Genomic DNA, 22,295 nt, shown 5'->3' with positions numbered 1-22,295 from the left:
ACAAAAAGCTAACAGGAGCTACTTTAGAAGCCGGCAAAAACTGGTGAAAATTATATTTGGCGGGCTAGTTTGATTTTTGTGCAGAGTTGAAATTTCTCTCCACCAACGCGTAAGCTAATGTCCTATTGCCCTTAACGCAGCTTTAATTTAAATTAATTATTATTTACGGTGTCTTTGAAAACGATAAATGTACCTTAGTCTCATGTGTGAATGACGTGTATTTCGGTATCGTCTACGAGCGCCAAATATGGGTGGTTCTTCATGAGCATTGAGATGGTATAAACACATATTCTGCAATATCACGTTTGCATAAAAGGTTCTGTAATCTTGTCAATGAAGTTAAACCATAATAATAATTATTATGATTATCTTTGTATACTATTATAGACAAGAACCTGTAGCCTAACACTTGTCTAACGACTTGGATACTGCTAAAATATGCTCTCTGGAAGTGCTGGCAAGGAGAATCTCTAGCATGAAGTCGAATAGGACATTAAAAAGTCGTGTTCTATGCATCCGCAAAACGTATCTGGTTGTATTTAATATGCACATGAGTTGTCGTTTCATAAAAAATCAGTGGATTCGTAAATGGATAACCCACGAGGACGCGACTATTATTTACATAGACTTATTTCCAACCTATATGTAGCTAACTAATAAAATGAGCCAAAAGAACCCATTAAAGAACATTAAAACGGTTATCATTGTTTAGAATTCTCATTTTCTTTCTAAAGCTTGTCATTTCTCTTATCAGCGAATTCATATATAAGCGTAAACCAACATAACAAATTTATGGCTTCTCTTAACCAATCATATTAAATTCCCTAAATTAAATGAGTCTGGCTATTACACAGCCCCTTATAAAGTGCCTGTAAAACATAGTGAGAGAGGTTCGTAATAACGTGATTGGATTTGTAAAATACTTGTAATATAAAAGTAAATTATGCATCTTATATAAAAACTTAATGTTGATGTGGTGAAGAAACGATAGTGCATGTATCGTCAGGGTTATAAGTATGCAGCTCAATTAGACCCAAAATTTCGTTTATTTATAACATAATTTGAAAAAACTGTTCTGCAGAACGGTTTAGTTAACAGTGCAGTGGCGGGGCAACTGACATAGGTGGCAAACGATTAATACTAAATGCCAACAGTCAATAAAAATCACTCAAAACTGACTGTATCAATTAATTTTTTATTGGGACTTCTTCGGTCCACAGCACGATTTTTTACTAGCTTTATCATGTTTCACCCTTATGATGTGAGTCATCAGTCCCCCACCCACATCATCCAATCTCCCACAGCCCCGTACACGCAACTGACTCGGCCGAACCTCTGCAGCTCGGTTTGAGGTAAGTTTTGAGTTATCGCAAAAGTACTACCCACACCCATTGGGTACGAAGCAATATTTACCCAATATTGATATCACTTTCTCTTGTGATAAAGTTATTCAATGTGATTTACATAATTAATTTGGCTGTTATTTCAATTCTACATGTTCTCCTAATAATCAGCGCAGAAACTCGTAAAGATTTGCTTTTCAAACTTTGTAAATAGAGAAAGTTACTTATTTAAGGAAATTTGCTTAATAATTTAATGTTTTACTTGTTGACTATTATGTACAAGCATAGTCTCACATTTTTGACATGTCGATGCTCAATCCATTCTTCTCAGGTCTATTCAGCCATAAGCGATTAGCGTACGTTTATATTTACAGGAACTGCAGCCAAATTATTTGTGTACACTCGCTGCATTGCCCGATTAAGTGTTATGCGCTTTGCTGGAGGTCGCCTTTGTGATATCGGTTCGTATTATCCATTAATGTAGAGATTTTTATAGCACGACAACTATGTGTGGCCCTCTCACAAGGTTCTACTCCAGTATAGATTTGAATATAGCCTATCTTTAGGCCTATTTCTGGGTCTATGATCTCGTTCCTCGCACTTTCTATAGATTACCCTCTAGTAACAACGCCTTAGGAAAAGCGGTGTTCCACGCGCCCGCTCAACCAAGTCCTTCAATTCTACAGGACTCCGGGGTATGCACAATGGGTGTCTGCATTTTTCCCCACTCTGTAATGTGAAATGAAGTCCATTCGCATAACGATTGTACTACAATACAGTCTCCATGGCGAAGTGTTCGTAACACGACCCTGCCAGCGACTCCGTACCCCTTTCGCTATGATGCCACACCATTACGTTGTGGGTGACTCATCATCAGTGTATCCGCGTTGACTGATGTCAAATAGCGGGTTTGCAAATTGCGTTGTCATACTCTCAGTTTGATTAAGGTGTCTAAAACGATATATGTGTCACCACCCGGAAGAGTTCGATGCTGTTGATAATATGATGCTAAATTGTAAACCTGTGTCAAAGACAAAAAGTCCTTCATATTTATGATACTAGTGAAGTTTGCCTACGTTGAATTGTATTAGCTAGCCATATTATACAGGTGGGGCTGCATAGCTTTTGCGTGACGCGTCTCATTCAATTCGTTTATTATACTACCTAAAATTATAAACCATATCAGTGGAATACACAATGCCAGCTCTTGGTTTGGTCTGATGTGGCACCTATTTGAGAGACTCATACTCATTACCCCTATGATACAGTAGGCGGGGTTCTAGGGATGTTTGCGTTACATGATACGACGTCAGATTTACTGGCCCCTGCCAACCGTTTGGGGTTCTGTCAAAAGTGTTCTTTAAAACTATGAAAGGGCAAAGCGGCACAATAAACTATAGCAATGCTTTGAGCCAGATCGGTGAATATTTATGGCTTTTTCTCTATCGAGCGAATTTGAAGTTACGCTGCTAAGATTACAATGGTCGCCCATCCTGTACGTTTGTTCGTCTGTGCATTTCTAACTTCGAAAGCGTTGGCCTCTGAGTTAAACTGCTGAGAGAGAGTTCTCGAGGTTTATTCACTTCTACCCAAGGACGCTTGGGAAAAGTGGAGCTACGGTTAGACTGCGTAAAATCATAATAAGATTGACTTACTATTGTAAATAATTAATAATAATAGTAACTTTTATTTTTTGTAAAAGATTAACGTAGAACCTCTTAATGATGATCCGTTCGGCGTCAAACTAATCTTCTGTTTGTTTTGTATGGACAGCGTTGATCTGTTGAACACGACTAAACTCGATGCACTGGCGTACTTCATCGTACCTGTATGAGTCTAAAACATAATGCTTGTTCTATTCATAATATGCCCACAAAATATATCTGCCGGCGATTTCTATTTATCTTATCAAATTATTCTACAATTCAAGACAGCTGTGGTTCTGCGAACGAAAGTGGAAAGCCGTGACAATACAGTCCGAAATTTTTCCTCTCCTAAACGTTGCTCAGCCCATGCGAGAAACACTTCTAGCGAAAGTGCGCTCTCCGGCATCCCTGAACGTGTTATTTCAATATATGAGGTTTTGTTTAGACACTACTGTAGTTTCCTAATGTCGCTGCTGTTGCTGCTTCGACTGTCGTGACTCGTCAGGATAGCGACCGTTCGGGGACCGAATAGCTACGGCTGCTGGCGGGACCCCAGCGAGGGCAGACAGATTGATCCTCTCCTAATGCACGCCAGCATCTAGCCACAGTTCGGTCTGGCATCATTGCTTGCTAGCGCGCCGACCCTGAAGCTGCGTTCGGGCAAAGCAACCGATTCATATTCACAGGATTTTATAACACTGCTAGGCAACGCCGTACGCAGACAGATCAGCGTACAGCACAGGAAAATCAAGATTTGGATAGAATAATTCGACAGGATAGACAACGAAAATTGGCTTGTGCACGCCGGCGCACCTAAAGGCGGGACAGGTGTGCTGAGAACGTTTAATTGCTTGTAAGCACTTCTTCAATCAGCATACGTCGGCGGCATGCGTTCTCATCTGTACCGTTCCGTTGAAACTGCTTCTACGCAGACGACGTTTATACGACCAACTGCTGTTTTTGTCACAGCGTGCAGCAGCACAACAGCTCTGTACGCCCCGATACCGAGTTACAGTCGATAAAGTCGGCACCAACGCTGGTGGGATCCCGTCGGTGGCAATCAAGACGCTCTCTTGATAGTGTAATTTATCTTTCTTCTGTGAAGACAAGTGTCGCTCAGTCAGCCAAGGGCGATTCGCGGGCGACTAGTCCGTAACATATAGGCAGGCAAATGCGCATGAGGTTGGCCTGTTTTTACCACGTTACGCTATATCGTTTGCCGTGTGTAAACGGAGTAACTCGGCGAACAACAGAATTAGTATGTGCCCGTGAGTTACTCGCCAGTCGTGGTGAGTGGTGATACTAAGTTGCTGATAATGCAAGTTGGCATCAACTTTTCTGTGAATGTGCTCCCAAAAAAGGGAGCAATTTAAGAACTGAGAAGCAATACAACATTGTATAGTCGAAGAGGAACAGTGAAGTAGGCCTTCGAAGGAAGCACTGCATGATGGCGACCGTAAGCCCCGTAGAAGTAAGTTTTTTTTCTACTCATACCCATGATTGCTGATGGCCGATTGAAAACGGCATCTGATGATTTCGACGGCTGCATAGGCTTCCTGCGCTTAGATGCTTCCATGCTGTAGTTCAGAAGCTGGCCTTATCAATTACGGTGGTGGAAGAAACTTTACCGATCTACATTACGATTTACGCGATACGTTTGCGGCCTTGGAGCTAGCTAACATTCTGCAATATGTAACGAATGCTACTGCTCAACTATGAAAAGTCAATATAAACTGCAGCTAACTGTTATAGCTAAAACACATTTTTATTATTCAAATCTATCATAGCTTTTTTTCTTTTCTTATTTTGAAGCCTTATGGGCACTGGAACAAGTTGAAGTAGAAAATAATTTTGCACTTTTCCAACGGAATAGGCAGAAGTAAACTTCCTGCTAGAAGCTATAAAGCCAACGAAACGCTGGGAAAGCGGAACTTTTTGTGTCTATCCGACTATCGTTTAAACATAAGAGCATTAACTACGGTTCGAGCTTGTTATACAACAAAATCAACAACAGTTCAGACATTTGTTGTGGTTCCTAGATGACTAGTTGGCTCGCTTGCGTTGAGCAGTGTCTTTTAACGCGTACGACTATTATGTTCATGATTTTTTTGGCGGGTTGCGTTTCAAATTGTCAAAGTTTTTCTTGTGACAGAGAGATTGTTCAGAGTCATTACTTGGGTAGACGATGACACTTTCTCTGCCAGTCTACTCGACATTCAATGTTGTCTCTGCTCGCGGTCAGCTCGATGACGAGGTAGTTTCTCCAGCGCAGCAGGGCTGCTCCTGCTAATTAGTCTTAATTAGATTCATCGTACTTATTTCACGTTTCCGCTCATTCTCCGATACCGTCTTGTTTCGCGAGCCCCTCTATTTAAAGAAATCTCAGCGCTAGAATTGGATATGACGTGAAGAGTTTTAAAAAAGAGCGATGACCCGAATGACAGTGATAGTTATCAATGTGCAATAAAGACAGAGGATACAGTCGGAAGTGAACAAGAATATATCATTTTAGTTAGTTAAAGTAGAAAATTGTAAACGAGTCCTAGAAAGAAATGTCCATTAGTTAATTTGTTTAGCGATGGGTAAGTGTTTCGACGAGGAGCCACATGATGAAGCCCTCTGTTGCTTGAGGATCGCCTCCGAACGTTTTGTTGATGCGGCAATTTTGAAGAGTCGTTGTTGAATGCTGTTAGGTTAAGCCCGTTTGACAGCTGGTTGGTATCAGATCTATCAATTCATTTAATCAAAAAATTGTACGACTTTTGATACTTCGTTATTAAGTAGTCCTGAAGGAATTTTTATTTATTATTATAGGAACTGAGAGATTATGAAACGTGTAAATCAATGTACTAGCAACAGCTAATTTATCAACACATAATAGCGTACTCGCTCTAATAATTTAGTTATATATAAGAATTTATCTTAGATAGTTCCTTCTCCATATTTTACTAAAAGCAAATTGTTTTGTGCTACTGTACATGATCAGCTTTTACGCTTAGAGTTAAAAAGCTTTTATATTATAGCTTAGATTCGTTTTACGTAAATGTACGTGCAATACGTGTGTTAGCATAAGGCTGACATCATGACGAGCAGTAGCGCCAGACGGGCACCATCTGCAATGCGTTACAGATTAAGCTTAAGAGGCTCAAAACCGAAGAAAATTACTGAGTAGAGAATTGGAATTTTTCCTTGCCCTAATATATATATATGCAACGAGATACAGGGTTAACACAGAGGATGCTGGTACACAGTTGTTTACTGCCGAATGTCTGCCTCGATCGACATTGTGTCATTGCTGAAAGGAAACAGTGGACGCGATTTGTCGAGAAGTGTCTAATACTCATCAACGGTATATTGTAAATCTAACACACCGCACGATGACGGTACGACCGTGTCGGTTTTTCAGTCTTTCAGTGCTTCCAACTTGCTGTTCCTTTAATAAGTACAATACCTTGCTCACCACTAGTCGCTAAGACAGCAGTCAACAATATCAACTGGCGTCGATGGAATTCGGGCCACGGTTCCAACACCCCTTTGCTGCCATCGTCCTGCTATTGTTGTGTTGATGCTAAGCAAAACACCGTAGCGATTTCTATTTGCACTGCAAAAAAAATTCTGTTCGTTGAATGTTTTTGCCGGATCCTTCAGACCTATTCCACAAACTGGTAGTTCGCTTTCTCTGAAGCCTACTATTGCGGGCTCGTATGCTGTCCTCGCTGCTATCAGTGGTATAGTGGCTGAACTAGCGGAGGAAACATACACGTGTAATGTGGATAGCTATTTCATGTCAAGGTGTTGCTTGACTGTCGTTTGCACCCTCGGGAATCTGTCGGCCTGTGATGCGACTGAGAATAATTAATACCGGACAAAGTAATACGTTACGTCTAAGTGGAAGCGTTACAATAGTAGCGGCTTGTCTTCTTCGGTTTTGTCCTGAGAGCTTGAAGCGAATCTTCAACACTAACTGTGAACTTGTAACGAACGCCTCGATCTACCACCAAAGCATTAAGTAGTTCTATGATTTTTGGACAGTTTACTTGTAAACGTTCCTTCTTCTTCTTTATTGCATAGCTTTTAAGGTACCATTTTGTCTTTGACGTATCGTTTATCTTTTAGTACTGGTTTACGCTTACGATGAATATATTTATTTTAAAAATGGATGACCTTATTCAAGTTCTTGTTATTTATTACTTTAAAATATCTGTTATACCAACTAATCCGATTCAAATACTTCGTAACTTCCGTTAATTAGATGTAAACAAATAAGTGGTGGAAATATTAACAATCAAAATCCGGATAATTTTAACATATAATAGCTGAACACCAGTTCATCGCTCACTGTACGCCATTGTCGTCATGAATAAATAAAAATAAGAGAATGGCCGAAATCGATCGTATCCAGTCATAATCACGGAAGCAGCGGTACGCCGACGCGATTGCCGCATCTCGAAGGCACCTTCGTACATCACGTCCCTTACCCCCTGTTCAAGTGCTTTGTCCTATCGACCGCCCGCAGTTCCCTTGACCTGAATTTTCTTTTGCTATCCTTACATCTCAGCTGCGGAACTAGTCATGTTCAATCTATATTTTTACATCTCTGTACAGCACAAAACGCTTCGTGACTCTCAATCCGTGCGAAAAATGTTCTTTTTTTTTCGACCAGTAGCTCTTGTTTGTCGTGTCAGCGACCTATCGGAAACCTTAAAGTTGAACTAACTAATGTGCTACATACTAGATACGTTAATTACACTAGAAATTAAAGAAGAAATGATAGATAAGACAGGCAAGTATTTACCAACTGTTCTTGTAATCAGGAATAAAAAACAACCCGCCTCTAATGATAACGATAAAAAAAAAGTAATCAACAGTTACTGCTTAAAACAAATCTTTCAAGTTGTATTTGATATACGTGTTTTCGTTGGAAATTTCTCCTTGGAAGCTCCTCCAATTTACTGTTTCGCCTGGTCAGCTACCATTGAAGGTCAACAGCCACTTATTTGAAGCAGCGTGTGAAGGCGCTTCCCTCAATGATAGCGGAAATAATTGAGCGAGCTATCTTTGCGTATTTTAGAAGGTAACGGACGGATAAATACACAGCTGCTGGTGGCAGCGAAAGTGTTTCAGAGAGATAACTAGATTGGAGCACATGCAGCCATAATTCTTGCGCTTTCTAATCATTAGATAAGGAATTTTCTGACAAATCCATGGCAATAACGTGCGGTACGACAATGATAATTTTTTCTAGATGCTACCCTGTCTACTCCGAGAATGAATTGCACACATAAACTTTCTTTCGTTAAACTTTTTCGATAAAGTATATATCGTATATTGTTTACGAATAGTCAATATATGGGATCACATTCAAAATTATTTTTCCTTCACTTAAGCTTTGCCCTGCAACATTTGCCTCTAAGCTCAATAGTATGGGGCTACGAGGATGTCAGTGCGAAATTAACGCTTCTGTTGACTAATAGTAACGAGATTTAATATAAGCTCTCTGTAGGAAACGTTCTACTGCATGCGTTTTAACTACTTCGTCACATGGTCTTCAAACTTCGCTAGAAGAAACTCTAAATTTTCAACGAAATGTCCAACTTATACCTACTCACCTACTTATCAGTAGCACCTATTGATTATAAAGGGACAGTGCGTAGCGAATCGCTGCCCATTGTCCCTTACGCTTTCGTTACGATCGATGGAAAGTCTATACACACCAGAACCGAATATATTTATCCTGTCTGCGTTTTGTGTACGGGTCCGAATCCTTACCCTTTCACAATCGTGCGACCAAGTGATAGTTGAATAACGCTTATATCAAAACACTAATAGAAGACTATGCGATACTATCTGTATTCAGTATATGAGTGGCTGAAGGTAATCGAATATAGGCTTTTACCAAGTATTTTATAGGTTGTTGCTAGTCTAGCGTATATCTATCCCATGTATACAACTTCCAACATTATTCATACAGTTAATCCGCTACAGAAGGCTCGATTAGAGTAGTGCACCGTAAAAAGCTGTCAGTATGTAATTGTGTAAGATTGAAAAATAACTTGCTCTGTTGATTGGAGCAGACTTTATTGGCCCCTTTAGACGGCTATTAAATTTACGTTCCAGCAAATAGGACAGATCTGAATCTGCAATGCTGATCGGATACTATATAGCTACCGAATAGCATTACGATAAGTAATCCGGGGTCACTGAGCGAGCTGATGCAGTAGACGCAAACAAAGCCTTCCACATATATGCATAAACCACAGAACCATCGATCAGAGTCAGTCGACGTGCGTGCGAACACGAATACCATGCTTCAATCAAGCATGCAAATGAATACTAATACAATTCAACCGGTTTGCTACATGTAGGGGGTATGCGTTGTAGTTACCGCCGCCTCTGATATACACATATATATATATATATATATATATATATATATATATATATCATTAATGTTTCCCTTATAAGCGAAAAGCAAACAAACTATCGGAAGTCTACTCACGGAAGACGTGAACAAAAGGACCCTTTAGCCCCATCCTGGCTCCTGGAAGCCCATCCTTGTTAATTTAAATCAATCTGTATCTTTGCCCCTTTTCACTCCATGTGACAACTGGTGTTCATCCAGTGGCCTAGATCCATCTCACTAGCCGGATGGTTGCCTATTTCTCCATAGACTTGATTTTCCGGAATCGACAGTTACCTGGCGTTCCCGGAAAATCCGGGCTTTGTTTGGTTCGAAATGGCTGCGCAACCAGAGCGGGCGTGCGGTTTTCTATAGAATAGGGTAGCTGTTGTTGATTCGTGGGAGCGTAGGTGACCAAAACAGGAACTACGCCCCTGCGCCGACTGATAGCTACTACTGGTAGCTGTTAAGGTAGTTGAGGCAAAGACATGGCAACCGCTTCTCGGGTAGCTACAAGTTGCAGTTTAACAAGAATTGGTTTTTTAAATTGACGAACATTCATATGGTGCCAGCAGAGCCATGGTGTGGTGGATTCAATGAAGCATTATTAATTCAGCGAGCTGGCAAGTAATGCGAACCCGGGCCCGAAATCGTCACAAAGAAAATTTAGCTCCACGTTGAACGGGGTCCAATTGCAATTCTCATCTGTTCTTCCTATGATGTCTATACTGGCATGCCGTAACGATAAACTCTATACAGTCTGTGGTAAAATAAGGTCGGACGGTCTAGAGTGAGACGTACATATGCTAAAACGTACAAGCTTTTCGTGGGCCGAACCTTTTTTCTTTAAGTACTTTTGACTCCGGAGTGTTTTTGGGCACCATTACGGAAGCTGGAACTCTCGGGCTTTGTCTCATTTTTTGATCACTGTTGAAGTACCTTTTGAAGAAAGAAAAATCTTTCTAATACAGGATTTGTGCAAAACTTGCTTACGTACCAGTCTTGCTATCGTCTGAGTTGACACCGGAATAAGGACGGCGTCCCTATGATGTTATTGGCATCCTTAAACCGCAAACTTAAAGTATTTGAACGGATTCGATACGTAGGGCTCTATTTTATGTATGGGTATATGGGTAGTATGTCTACAGACTTGCGGATATAAAGACGTATGTCTTTTAAATAATATGTAGTTAAGTAACTTACAATAAGCAACTTAGTGTGTGGTGCGCGGCGGGTGACTCTATGAGCATGTACGACGGATGCATAGATTTGCCAAAGTTTTCGGGCCTATAACATTATATCTAGTTATCATATCACCGTCGACCATACATACAACATAGCCAGTTTTGGCGGTCAAATCGCTTTATCCCAATATCGTATACAAACACAAATGCACGATAAACAATGCCATGTAATTGCTACAGGGCACCATTGTCGAACGCTCATCAACTTATTCACTACTTATACACGATCCAAAATGGACCACGAAATTACCTCAGCAGGTAAATCTGCATACATACAAACATATATGCCGTGGCATGGTATCGGCTTGTTAGATTCGTCTACCGGCTAGTTAAGACAAACAGCTATTGGCTAGAGGTCAGTGAGCAGGAACAAAATGGAAATCAATCACACATCAACGGCTTTGAGATAGTTAGCGGAAATAACAACTACGTGCGAAATATCCGCACTATATCACGCTGCGTCTACTGGACATACACACTTGCATTTACGTTTACGGGTATGATAATAAGCAATTTGCTCGGCTAAACGGACGAGACGGAGCCACTCGGTTCTTTCGAAGCTGTTCATGAAATAGAACGACGAAAGTAACCAAAATCGTAATTTTTGCGACATCCTAATAGGCGTCTATAGCTTCTTCGGGTGGCAATTCGAGTGTGGGCAAATGGGTAGTATGTAAAAATGTGTGAAACATGAGGCGTATATATTCGTCTGGTTGGACTTTTGAAGCGTTCGGGACACGAATCGATTAATGGATCCTCCACCGAGCTGCGTATGGACTACGGCTAGCTCTATATCTGTGAGGCCAAGGGACACAAGCTGTGGGCGAACGGCAGCATGTTACCGAACAACAACTTTGCAGTAACTTCATAGTGTGCGCGGTGCATGAAAACTTCTCCTGTTTTTTCCCGGTGGTCGTACTGTATGAAGCGTAGTAGTGGGACTTAGAGCTTTAGACTGATGTTATAACTTGGAACATGGGCTCCCGTGCAGCCTATCTGATAACATGACTCCCGGATTATTTCCATACCTTTGCTGTCGGCCCACGCAGTCGTTGTGGACGGTTTTCACAGGTTCCAAAAAACGTAAAGTACGTTACGAAAACGTGATATTTTTGCAGGGCATGTCCCACTAACGCTGTCATCATCCTTCCAATCATGTCAGAATAAAAGAGGTCGTTGCTTTTCGAAGTTCTGATAGCGTGCACTCGGGTCGAAGTCTCTGTCTCAGTTGCGCAGACCGAGTCTACGTAGGTGTATGTCTGGTCAATAGCAAGGATCTAGATGATGGTGGACGGCCAGATGGGTAGAGATCTTGCCGTTGTAGGGGGAACCGAGGGGCTTAGGCGAACGCGCGCACGATCAGTTGACGTTTTATGGTAGGTGGAAATATTGGCTATTCGTGCATCGTCGTACTGACCAACATTTTGTTGAACAATGCCGCTGAGCTTAAAAGCCCCTTAGCGTCGAATGAGCGATGTAAAAAGTAGCTTACATGTAGAATTGAAACAGAGTACGTGCAGGGTGGGCCGAGGACTGCTTAATTATATCAAGATCGTACTCTGTTGTGTCTATATAACGGTTGGCATGGCTTGTAGAGAAGCCTGGACTGCTAAAGTAAGTATTTCAATAGACTTTATTTGTTGCAAAATCTATGTATGGTAATGATAATAGTAGTCGTTGAGGTGGGGTCGCAGTTTGAATTGATACATGAGTTTAAACTGAAGTATATTTAATATAGACCATGTACTATTTCTGCATTTGGATGACGTTTCTTACAGAACGTATTTGGGTCGCAATTCTTCTTTGTAGGCTCTACTACCGTCGTACGAACCTTGAAACCTATTGATTATCATAGGCTATTTAAAAATAGCGGGAATCATAGAATAATGTTTAACCGCATATTCTCCAAGCAGCGAGACGAGTAAAGGGTAAACATTTATGAGAAGTTGAACTGATGTCAATTTTGACTTCACCGGCACATAATACATTTTTGCGTAAACGTGCAGAATAGGTCGTACTATATTGAATGGTGCGTACTGACTTGTTGATGATTTTCAAGCAATGAAAGGTACGACTAATCAGTTTTGCGCTAGACTTACCCGCGTCATTTTAAATAATTAAAGAATCCTAGAGACAGCATATAATTAACGGTGTACCAATTGGAACAAAACGTACCAACAGTAGATTAATATAGGGTATCTGTTACTAGTATTAGACAGATGGACGCGGAATGGGATCTGACATGTTTCACAGGGCCTTTGGCTGCTAACGACGCGTCTCATGACTAACGCTGGCTTCTACAGCTAGATGGACATCAACGGGGCCGGAGATCAGGCTATCTGAGCAGAAGGCAGTCAGCGATCATTTAGTATAGACTGGCTGGGGTTTGCATTCAGTAGACTATGATATTAATGATAACAAAGAATATAAATAGAACCAAATCAATCTACTTGTTTTAGTGAACGAGGTTAATGAATGGTAACAAGTGTTGGAGTAAGACTGCAAAGCAGCGGAGCGACGTCCAGAGCGACCTGTCAGTTGGGTTTGATAAAAGTTAAGATTTAAGGTAGAATACTAATTTTATGTGTAAAGCAGATGTTAAAGCTAGGGTTTGTCTGACACAGGTCCTTTACTTGTAGGAGAATGTACGCCAATAAACTCCAGCTAAGTGATTTAGGGAGAAAGGTAGTTAAACTGGTCAGTTTTGAAAAAAAAATCCTAAATTTCAGCCCTGTATTCCAGGTTTGCAATAACCATTCCTCTCGAAAGTAATATATTTACTGCCGACAACTACCTAAAGGATACCTTTTTTTCCTTATAAACTGAGTACATTGGAACAAACATGAGAAATAAAAATATAAGTAAAACATAAGTAGGGAACGCCTTACTGTGATCCTGGGCTTGAACCATCTGGCAAAATAATGGTCTATTTCGGGTAGGCCTGACCTATTGCACAAAGTGTTACTTCAGATATCTTTAACAAAAATACTTTAATGTATACGATACTATAGATCTCATTTTAGGATTTGCCAAATAGGGCCTTGCAAGGCCTTAGGTTAAAAACGAGAGTGAACTTTTCTAGAATATTAGTTTTTGTAACGCACCTGTAAACGCAATGCTCGCTATATACAACCTGCAAAGTTCCCCTGTTTTGATCGCAGTTCAAGTAAACCTCGTTTCCGTTTCCAAATGTTTTGCATATTGATTCATTTTCATAGTGATGCTTTTCGTTCGAAGCCCGTATCTGAGGAACTGTCACAATACTGGAATAGAATCCCAGTCTAATGTGACGACCAAGTAGTCACTGATATTCGAATACACAACTACTTCAGATTTACTGATGTACAACGACGGGATCGCAGTGCGTTGAGCAATTCAACTATCTTCAGTATAGTTGATCAGACTGTAAATAAGTGGCTTATATTCATGTGTTTTCGTTCAAAACATTTGGAAAATGAATACACGGTTGTTTTTTAACGGGATACGCTTTGTTGTCGTCGTCGTCGGTGCTGGTCCTAGAAAAAGGAAGCAGGGAGGATCGACTGTGCTTGCATTTGAAGGGATCAACTTTGTCGTAGCTACGATAGCTAACGATTCGTTTGGAGATTTTTTTTATACAGCAGCAAAAGTGGTAGTAAGATGTTCGTTGCCTATCGTTAATCTGACCATCTCGTTATCTGTTCGTCAGCTAGCAAACGTTTCCTGCCTGAGCAATTAAATTCTGCCGGCTGGCGCCGATAACTGCTCGTGTTCTCGTCTCTACTTGTCGTGGCCGTTAGTTCACTGTCGATGATCGTTTGAAGGTCTGAAGGACAGTTCTGTCCGACCATGCAGACAACTGGTATCGTCGCGTTGGGTGTGCCTTTCTTCTTTGCGCTGATGTCTCCAGGCACCAACTGTAATATACTACTATTATAATGCATACACACTATCATAGGATGACAAAAGTTTTTTTGGTTTGTATGCGCAAGATTCTCGTATGCTTTTCTCTAGTGAATTATCCTTGAAGCAACTGATTTACGGTGAAACGATATGATCAAAATAGTCGTTTTACTTAACGATTTCGTTATTTTATACGGAACAGACGTAAACGTCATATCGCCTTGTTAACGTAGTGAGACCACAATGATCAATGGCATAGTTGAAGTGAAGATGCGGAACGACATACTTCATCACGTAACTAAAAACGTCACGGTTTGTTCTCATAATCAGTTAAAATCTTCGTTCTCGCATTCTTTGTGTTGAAATAGCAGGCAAGCTGGTCTCTTAAAGCAACCTAGTTTTTTTTTAGCAATGATAATTTTCGAGTATTGAGTGAACGGCGCTCTCTTAATTTTTCTCGTGTAGCTTCGCTTCCTAACCCAGAACGCGGCTCCAAGCTGAAAACAAGAACCCATATGTTAACTGTTGTGAAGTGATCATTCGTTGCGCCAAGAGCTAGTTTCAGAACTTGGTTAAACACCTTCTCAAAATAGTAACCGTAATATAAGATATCGCTTGCAGACGGACATCGGTCGTTCCGACACGCCAAAGAGTGCTAATGATAGCATAAATTATGAAAACGTATTACATGAGCTAATAAAAATAACTGTTCATATAGTGACGAACTTAATCGTGAAGTTCTATTAAATCAAGCATGTGCTCTTTTACATAGTGTTTACGTATTCACTTTGAAATGTTACAACTTACAGAATTCTTTTGGGGGCCAACTTCGTTACTTGCTCTTCCGAATCACTCAATAGGAACATTTTTAGTAGTTCTAAGTTATGAATATATTCAGTAGACCTTTTCTGCTATATGTAGTAATTTATCTTACCCCCATGTGTCAGAGCCGTCCTTTGGGTATGCTGGCATCTTTTAACTAAGCCTATACTAGCCCTCTGCTGAAATACTTTTTAACAAGCTATTACCATTTTGATGATCGATTTTAGAATGGCAACAACAACAGGAGTATTCATGGTTTCCTGGACGCCAACGTATACGCGACGAAAAAATCGATTGCACAGGGCATGCTTGATGTCGCCCTGCTCACCGCCAACGCGTCACAACTCAAATACCTTCTGCAGGTTCGACCTCTTTGAGTACAGCACAAATAGATCCAGTTATCAAAAAATAAAAAGCAAAAAAAAATTAATCTCATCAACCCATTTTTAACTTGGCTTCCGGTTGATATTTGTTCTTTTATTTATCGTTCGCCTGTTGAGTTGTTCTACAACCGATTGTGCGAGTCTGACAATCAACGCTCCTTCCTTGTTGCTCTTGTTTCTGGTGATGGCCATTTTCAGGTGGGGCACACGCACGAGTTCTACACGATTATGGTTTCGCTTATCTCCACCTCCATTATTCTTCAGGTAGAACTTTTCTAAGATCAAGTTTTAGAAACGCCCATTTCGGTTAGAGATTCAGACAATCATAAGGTGTAACATACAGACTCTTAGGTGTTGGACTCTTTCGATCTCAAGTTCAAAACTTTTATTGTTGAATTTTCATCGCGACAATGTAATATTATTATATACTAAAAACAATTACCTTACGAAGCCCAAACATTTCTAACGTCCTAGTTGTCTATAAATGGTTGTATTGCTCACAACTTGTAGTCTTCGTCTCATCATAAAGATGTCGAAAGTACTTCGCAAAGAGTTCAGGACCCGTTTTTGTAAGACACGTACCATCAAATGTGGTGTTTTCTCTATGAGTGTGCCGAAGTGCACAGCGCTGCGTCTCTCCATAATAAAAATGGCTTGCAAATTTCCTACAAACAACATGACGATGGTCCTCCTAACAGCTTCTTACAGATTAAAAGGGTCAATATGGATAGTAATGCGTTCACTAGTGAATGCTTCCGAAGTTGTTACTCTCGAAAACGTTGACTGTTTATTTTTATGGCGGGTGGAGAGATGTACAGATTGGTCCACAAAAAACTTGCCTTCGTCTATCATATTGTAATCACTTTGTAAATCCCTTGAATAAACGAGTCTTGTTATCGTATATTTATTAATCGCCATAACTACGAAGTTATCTTAATTGCTAGTACCTCCAAGATGATGTCATTTCTGCAACGCACTTGAGGGACCTTAGTTAGGTGCATGAAAGCAATGTACATATATTGACAGTATGTAAATAAAGAGTCACCCATCTCATTTAGCCAGAGACGTCAGTATAAAACTTCGCTTCAATAGCTGCCTTTGGTAAATCCTGACCACTCACAACTATTTAAAGAGCAGTTTGATTGACTGGTCCTGATTAGGTAGCGGCCAAGTACTACATGGGCAACGCCTCGCTAGGGAGAGTGACATCGCACAAAGTGCAAACAGTAGCGTTTCCGGTTGTTTTCACAAGTACAGATATCTTTTCAGTTAGTCATAGGCCTTGTACAATTTCGGGAAGACCCTAACCCTTATCTAGGATAACGCTTGTGCTATATATCGCTTTTCTTTGTTAATTGGCTTTTCTAATTGGATTTTCTATGTCCGTGTCCTGTATTCTCAACGGATGTCTTCCACACGCCACCTCAATATTCGTTGTCTGTCTGGTGTCACTCTCCTTGCGACACGATCCTGCCACCGCGGCCACGGCGATACCACATTTAGATCTTGATCGGCTTCGTTCTCGTAGTGAAATATCGTTTCAACATCAACAAGGAGCATCAGCAGTGGTGGGCAGATTTCCTCAATAATGTGCTTGTCTGGATGATTTTCGCCGCAACGATCTGCAACGTTTTCATTTCGGCATTTGGCATCGAACCCGCACTCAAAAAGGAGACCGGCGCTGCAAAAACGTTGCAGCCGACGGAAAACGCTTAAATAGAGAGTTCGACAATCGCATGTATGAGTGCTACGTAGCGGAACGTTATTCCGCCAGAATGCATAATGCTCATGTAAACAATACCAACATGCCCCAGCTGCGAGAGAAACTACCTTACAAAGTATATCGTTCCGTCAAGTCACTATGCATACCCTCTCTATAGTACGCTCCATAGGCTACTGATTTTATCTACGTAAATAAGTGCGTTCAAGACGACGTATTTTCCGACTAGCAGAGGGCAGAAAAATTAATTTTACTTAAACCCACGAAACACATGAATGGCGTTTCGAGTCGTAGAGTTCGATCTCGTTGTGCTCCATAACTTAAAGGGAACCATTTACACTTCCTGACATTGATGTGTTTCTACCAAGTTAACCAGCGCAAGTAAATAATTTACGCCTGCAAGATAAGCAAAAATTTGGATTTGTTGGTACTCTAGGCATTACGCCATGGTCCAGACCGACGCAAACGGATGACACCGCCCGTTAGTAAACGACAAAGTTCGCTTTAGCCAATTCATAATTTTACATAAGGTTAAGCTGACAAATATGTGGGGCCAGAGGTTCTGCCCAAAAATACCACCCCATAAATAAACAGAGGCACTGAAAAAACAACGTATAAGCCGGGTAGAGCTTTGTACTCAGCTTTCATCAAACGGGGTGCTTAAATCTGAGGCGGGGGAGGTGTTCAGTCCTATATAATTTCGTTAGATTCTGTAATTTATCGTCGATAATTGCCTATACATTTTCCAAAGTTATGTGTATTTTCAATTACTTATATTGTTTCCTCAGTTATGAAAAAAATTCGTTAAGTTTTTTTGAAACCTTTTTGTGAAACCAAATTTTGTGTTGACTATATCACAATTGGTATCTAAAGTAAAAGCATTCTTCGGCTGTCGAGGCACCGAAGCTTCCTGTCACAACTACCGCAAGACTGGCATCAGCCTTTAACTTGCTACTTAATAATAAATAATAGCTTCGGTGTATATGATTCTCATAAATATCATCATTCAAAACATACAAGAATAGCTTACCGTTGTTATATATGTGTATGATTTTTTTAGAAAAACATCACGTCGAATTACAGCGCTGCCTCTCTTTCATTACAGATTTTGGTAGGCGCGTTCATCGTATTGGTGGGAACTGTCAACTTAAACAAGGAGAAGAATCACTTTCGGGCAAATGTGCTCAATAATATGGTCACCATCTTCATCTTTATGATAACCGTCATCAATATCATCATTTCGGCCTTCGGTATGAAGGGGTCCGACGCTGTCTTCATTACAGCAGCCTAGTTTCATTCGCTGACAACGCGTCCTTTACGATTGAGTCACTACGAAAAGTGCACGGATCGATCTTCTTTCTCTACGTTATGTTCTTCCTTTTCAATTGACTGCCTTCTACTAATGACCGACGCGCCCCTCAATCATCGGTGTCATTGATTTAGCCTGTCTTAAAAAAATATTCATTTTAAAATTACATCTATAGGCTGAAAGAGGGAAGCACGAAAAGAGCTGTGGTAAGAGGCAGTATACAAATTGTGGCCCGATGCGTTTAGACGACTTTACCTGGCTTTTTCCTTTGTCATTCCGAAGGTGTAAAATTGTCAGCAACAAACGTGCAGTGTAAATGTTATCTCGCCGTTTTTAATTTTTCTTTCAGTTTACAAAATCACAATTTTATACCGCTTTTAACTCATGGAGCTGTTATTAGGGGCTCCTCTTCAAAGAGAAGAATGGGGTATCAATAATGCTTTGCTTCTCCCCTAATCATTTTCATGCCGTCCTTAACTCCTTACGCTAATTAACATTCATCCTAAAATGTTCACACTTTTTTATACATAGCGCTCTCGCGTTTCCTTCTATATTATAAAAATAATGCATAAGAAGTTGCCGATACTTACGTAAGTAGTTAAGCACACTTTAGTGGCCTCTTAGCACTAGTTCCTTTCTAAAGTTATAATATTTCAGAGCACGATGTATTAAAACAAGAAATTATATAATTAGCTACGAGGCCGATGACTTGCTATATAGATCTGTTCCTAGCTGCTTGACTAGATCCTAGCATACCATTTTAGGTAAATTCAAACATTTTCTACAACAACAACTCAATAGGATTAAACAGAATGTCACGTAAATTCTGAGGATAAGTAGTCATCTGAATAAGTGAAAAGTAATAGATGTAGTTACTTATCAATCTTAGTGTATAATAACGACAATAGTTTATCTTTTTGCTTAATTGAAGGTTTGGGTGAATGACGAGTTCAACGGTTAATCAACCCAGACGTGACAGGGAAATCATATTATCAGCATCTGTCATTGAAAACGATGAGCCTAATACTGAATGAGTGACGAAAAAAACCAAAAAGGAACTTCAAACGCGAAAATAATAAATCATTTAGCATATGAACAAGTTATATTTGTACCTGGTCGATAACGTTAACGAGGTGCACCACTGTAAAATGACTGAGAAGGGGGCGCCGGGGCGAAAGGACACCTGTGGAGGAGCAGAACCTGAAAGGCAGCTTTAGGATTTTGATAGAGAAAAGTGTAGTCGAGTAATAATCAAGCTATAATTAGTCTCCGTCCTCCTAGCTTCTTAGCAGGCAAACTGAGCAAAACGGACGCCTTCAGTTGCTAAATTAAGTGCCGTGCTCAAAAAATCTCGATGATAGCGATAATCAGGTTTATCGGAACACTCAGACGTAAACGAAGGCCGAGCAGCAGATAGTAGAAAGCGAGATAGCAGGACTAGACTCACTACTATTGTATATATATATATATATGTATATATATATATATATATATATATAAGCCCTGCGCGAACTAGTAGAAAAAAACCTACTTATAAAGCAATGATTCTTGCTGAGAAAACATTGTCTTAGATAATATACTTATGGAACAAGAAAAACGTCAAAATATCGAGTAAATCTTATGTACAGAGTGATTAAAGTCGTCTTTTTAGTAATAATACTACTGAATAGGGTAAATGTAATAAAGGAGTAAGTGCTCAAAATGCTTGCATAATTTTTATTAGGTACTTATTATAGAAAAATATATACATTGGCTAAAATAGCGAATTGTGACTATATCATGTTGTTGTGTGCTCCTCGTGGGTAGGCTTGTAGATGGCCTATTTAAAGAAGCCGAAATTTAGAATATATTTCGCAAATATATGTACTTAAAACGTAAGCATAAGGCAAACAGCTATTGATTGGACTATCTCGGAAATACCCTAATATGTACGTGCATACATTACGTAGACCACCTTCACTGACACTTACTAGATTTAACGACTTTAGTGTGCATATACTTTCCATTGACAAAGTTATCTGAATGTAAACTGTATACCTTACCGCAAGACTTCAATGGACCGCAGGAAGCATATCGAGCGTTGTGAGTTTTATACAATGAAATAAAATCCCAGATGCTTGGCCAACACTGAGATATCAGAGCAGGATGGAGTCCAAATTAGGCCATTGCTGAATCTGTGAGCAAGCACATCGATAGGTACAACCTTATACGAATTGACCTCTATGAAGGTACATATAGAGAGAAAAACAGGTGGATAATAGCAACTATTGATAAAACTGCGGCTTTTTTATACTGCACGAGCCACAAAGTCGATATAAGGGCGACGTTGTAGACATTTGTAGTAAATAACTACAAATAAAATATATGTCTTGTCAAAAAATTTAATGAGTGAAGTTCCGGCTTGATAACACGATCTATCGAATTTTAAATTACTGGGGGATATGGAACGGTGCGCATAGCTATGAAGTAAAGGTTGCATCAGAACATGTAAAAATCGATTCCATTGTTCATCGTGATTGCTCACACGACAGGCTGGTTTCTCTGCATTTTTCCCCATATCCGTGATGAGTGATTTACTTATGCTCAGGCAGTTTGGCATGACAATAACTTGAAATGGATTACTCTTAAAAAAAGTGCTCTGAATGTCAAAAATAAACTACAATATTGTTAGGCAGAGCCATACAGCTACGGCCGTTACATCGACGATGATTAGCCGGAACAAGCTTCGTCTGCAGTAATAACATGCGGCTACGAAAGTAGGTCTCCGATCAGCGGTCAGGACGTATAAAGACGCAGCGGGGTTATTTCTGCTAAATCAGCTTGCTTCAACGCAAGCGTGCTTACATGTCTCTATTCGCTTTCTGACCTCCTTATCAACACCTTTGGCAACAGCAAGTGCGCGATCGCAGTCCACACTCATTCTGGCCCTACTCTTATTGTTTACGATTCATTTCTTCGATCACAGATCAACTCATCCTGCGAATCCCGTGTCTCAGATACGAAGTATAGCTGGCAGTAATGCAGACCTTTCCAGTATTTCTGCTCCCCGCGGATACAATGACCTTTCTTCCAGCGACTTCCACTCGGCATTAGCTATAATCACAAATAGATCCGGTTTGTATTCTTTCATTATGTGTTTTTCGCTCACTGATCAATAGATCTGCATGTATAGGGCAGCGCCCAGACGACATAAGTAAACAAGCCATAGTTGCTATGGGGCTCCGTAAAGCGAAAGTAATAGGTTAAATTGTTTGCTTCGCCTAGAAGATTGTTTGTGCTAGAGCTTGCTGTCACTAACGATTGGCCAATATTGGCAGGTCTGTATAAATGATTGTTTACTAGTTCAATCTTTGGAGGAAACGGATTTTAAACAAGGCCTCTTTTCATTAAAATAACACCGTGTGGACCCTGTTGGATTTCTAAGGAAGCTGCAGTTGCCGTCACACACAATCTAGAAATCAGCTAAGTTCCTTAGAGCAACCTTCTTACTTCTAAGGTGTATTTTTTCCTACTGTATATGGGCGCCTAGTATTTTGTTAGGTACCA

At 40.3% G+C, this 22,295-nt stretch overlaps 1 protein-coding gene across 5 annotated transcripts; it reads left to right on the top strand.

Moving 5' to 3' along the window:
• The first annotated feature begins 1,220 nt into the window (after window positions 1-1,220).
• Window positions 1,221-20,451, top strand: LOC111264421 (ninjurin-2). 5 transcript variants are annotated; one of them, XM_022840314.2, is made up of 5 exons: window positions 1,221-1,352; window positions 1,718-1,804; window positions 15,565-15,699; window positions 15,919-15,984; window positions 17,224-17,449. In XM_022840314.2, the coding sequence occupies exons 3-5, from the start codon at window positions 15,643-15,645 to the stop codon at window positions 17,434-17,436; spliced, it is 336 nt and encodes a 111-aa protein (XP_022696049.2). In that variant the 5' UTR covers window positions 1,221-1,352; window positions 1,718-1,804; window positions 15,565-15,642; the 3' UTR covers window positions 17,437-17,449. The 5 variants fall into 5 exon arrangements, with proteins under 5 accessions (XP_022696049.2, XP_086826205.1, XP_022696047.1 ...); XM_022840313.2 differs by lacking the exons at window positions 1,221-1,352; window positions 1,718-1,804; window positions 17,224-17,449 and adding exons at window positions 3,603-4,460; window positions 18,546-18,690; window positions 19,681-20,451; XM_086970079.1 differs by lacking the exon at window positions 1,718-1,804.
• Window positions 20,452-22,295: the final 1,844 nt, after the last annotated feature.

This window comes from Varroa jacobsoni, unplaced genomic scaffold, assembly GCF_002532875.2.
Source record: "Varroa jacobsoni isolate VJ856 unplaced genomic scaffold, vjacob_1.0 scaffold_858, whole genome shotgun sequence".
Lineage (NCBI taxonomy): Eukaryota > Metazoa > Arthropoda > Arachnida > Mesostigmata > Varroidae > Varroa > Varroa jacobsoni.
Note: the sequence above shows the minus strand (reverse complement) of the source record. Positions and strands in the feature narration are given on the sequence as shown.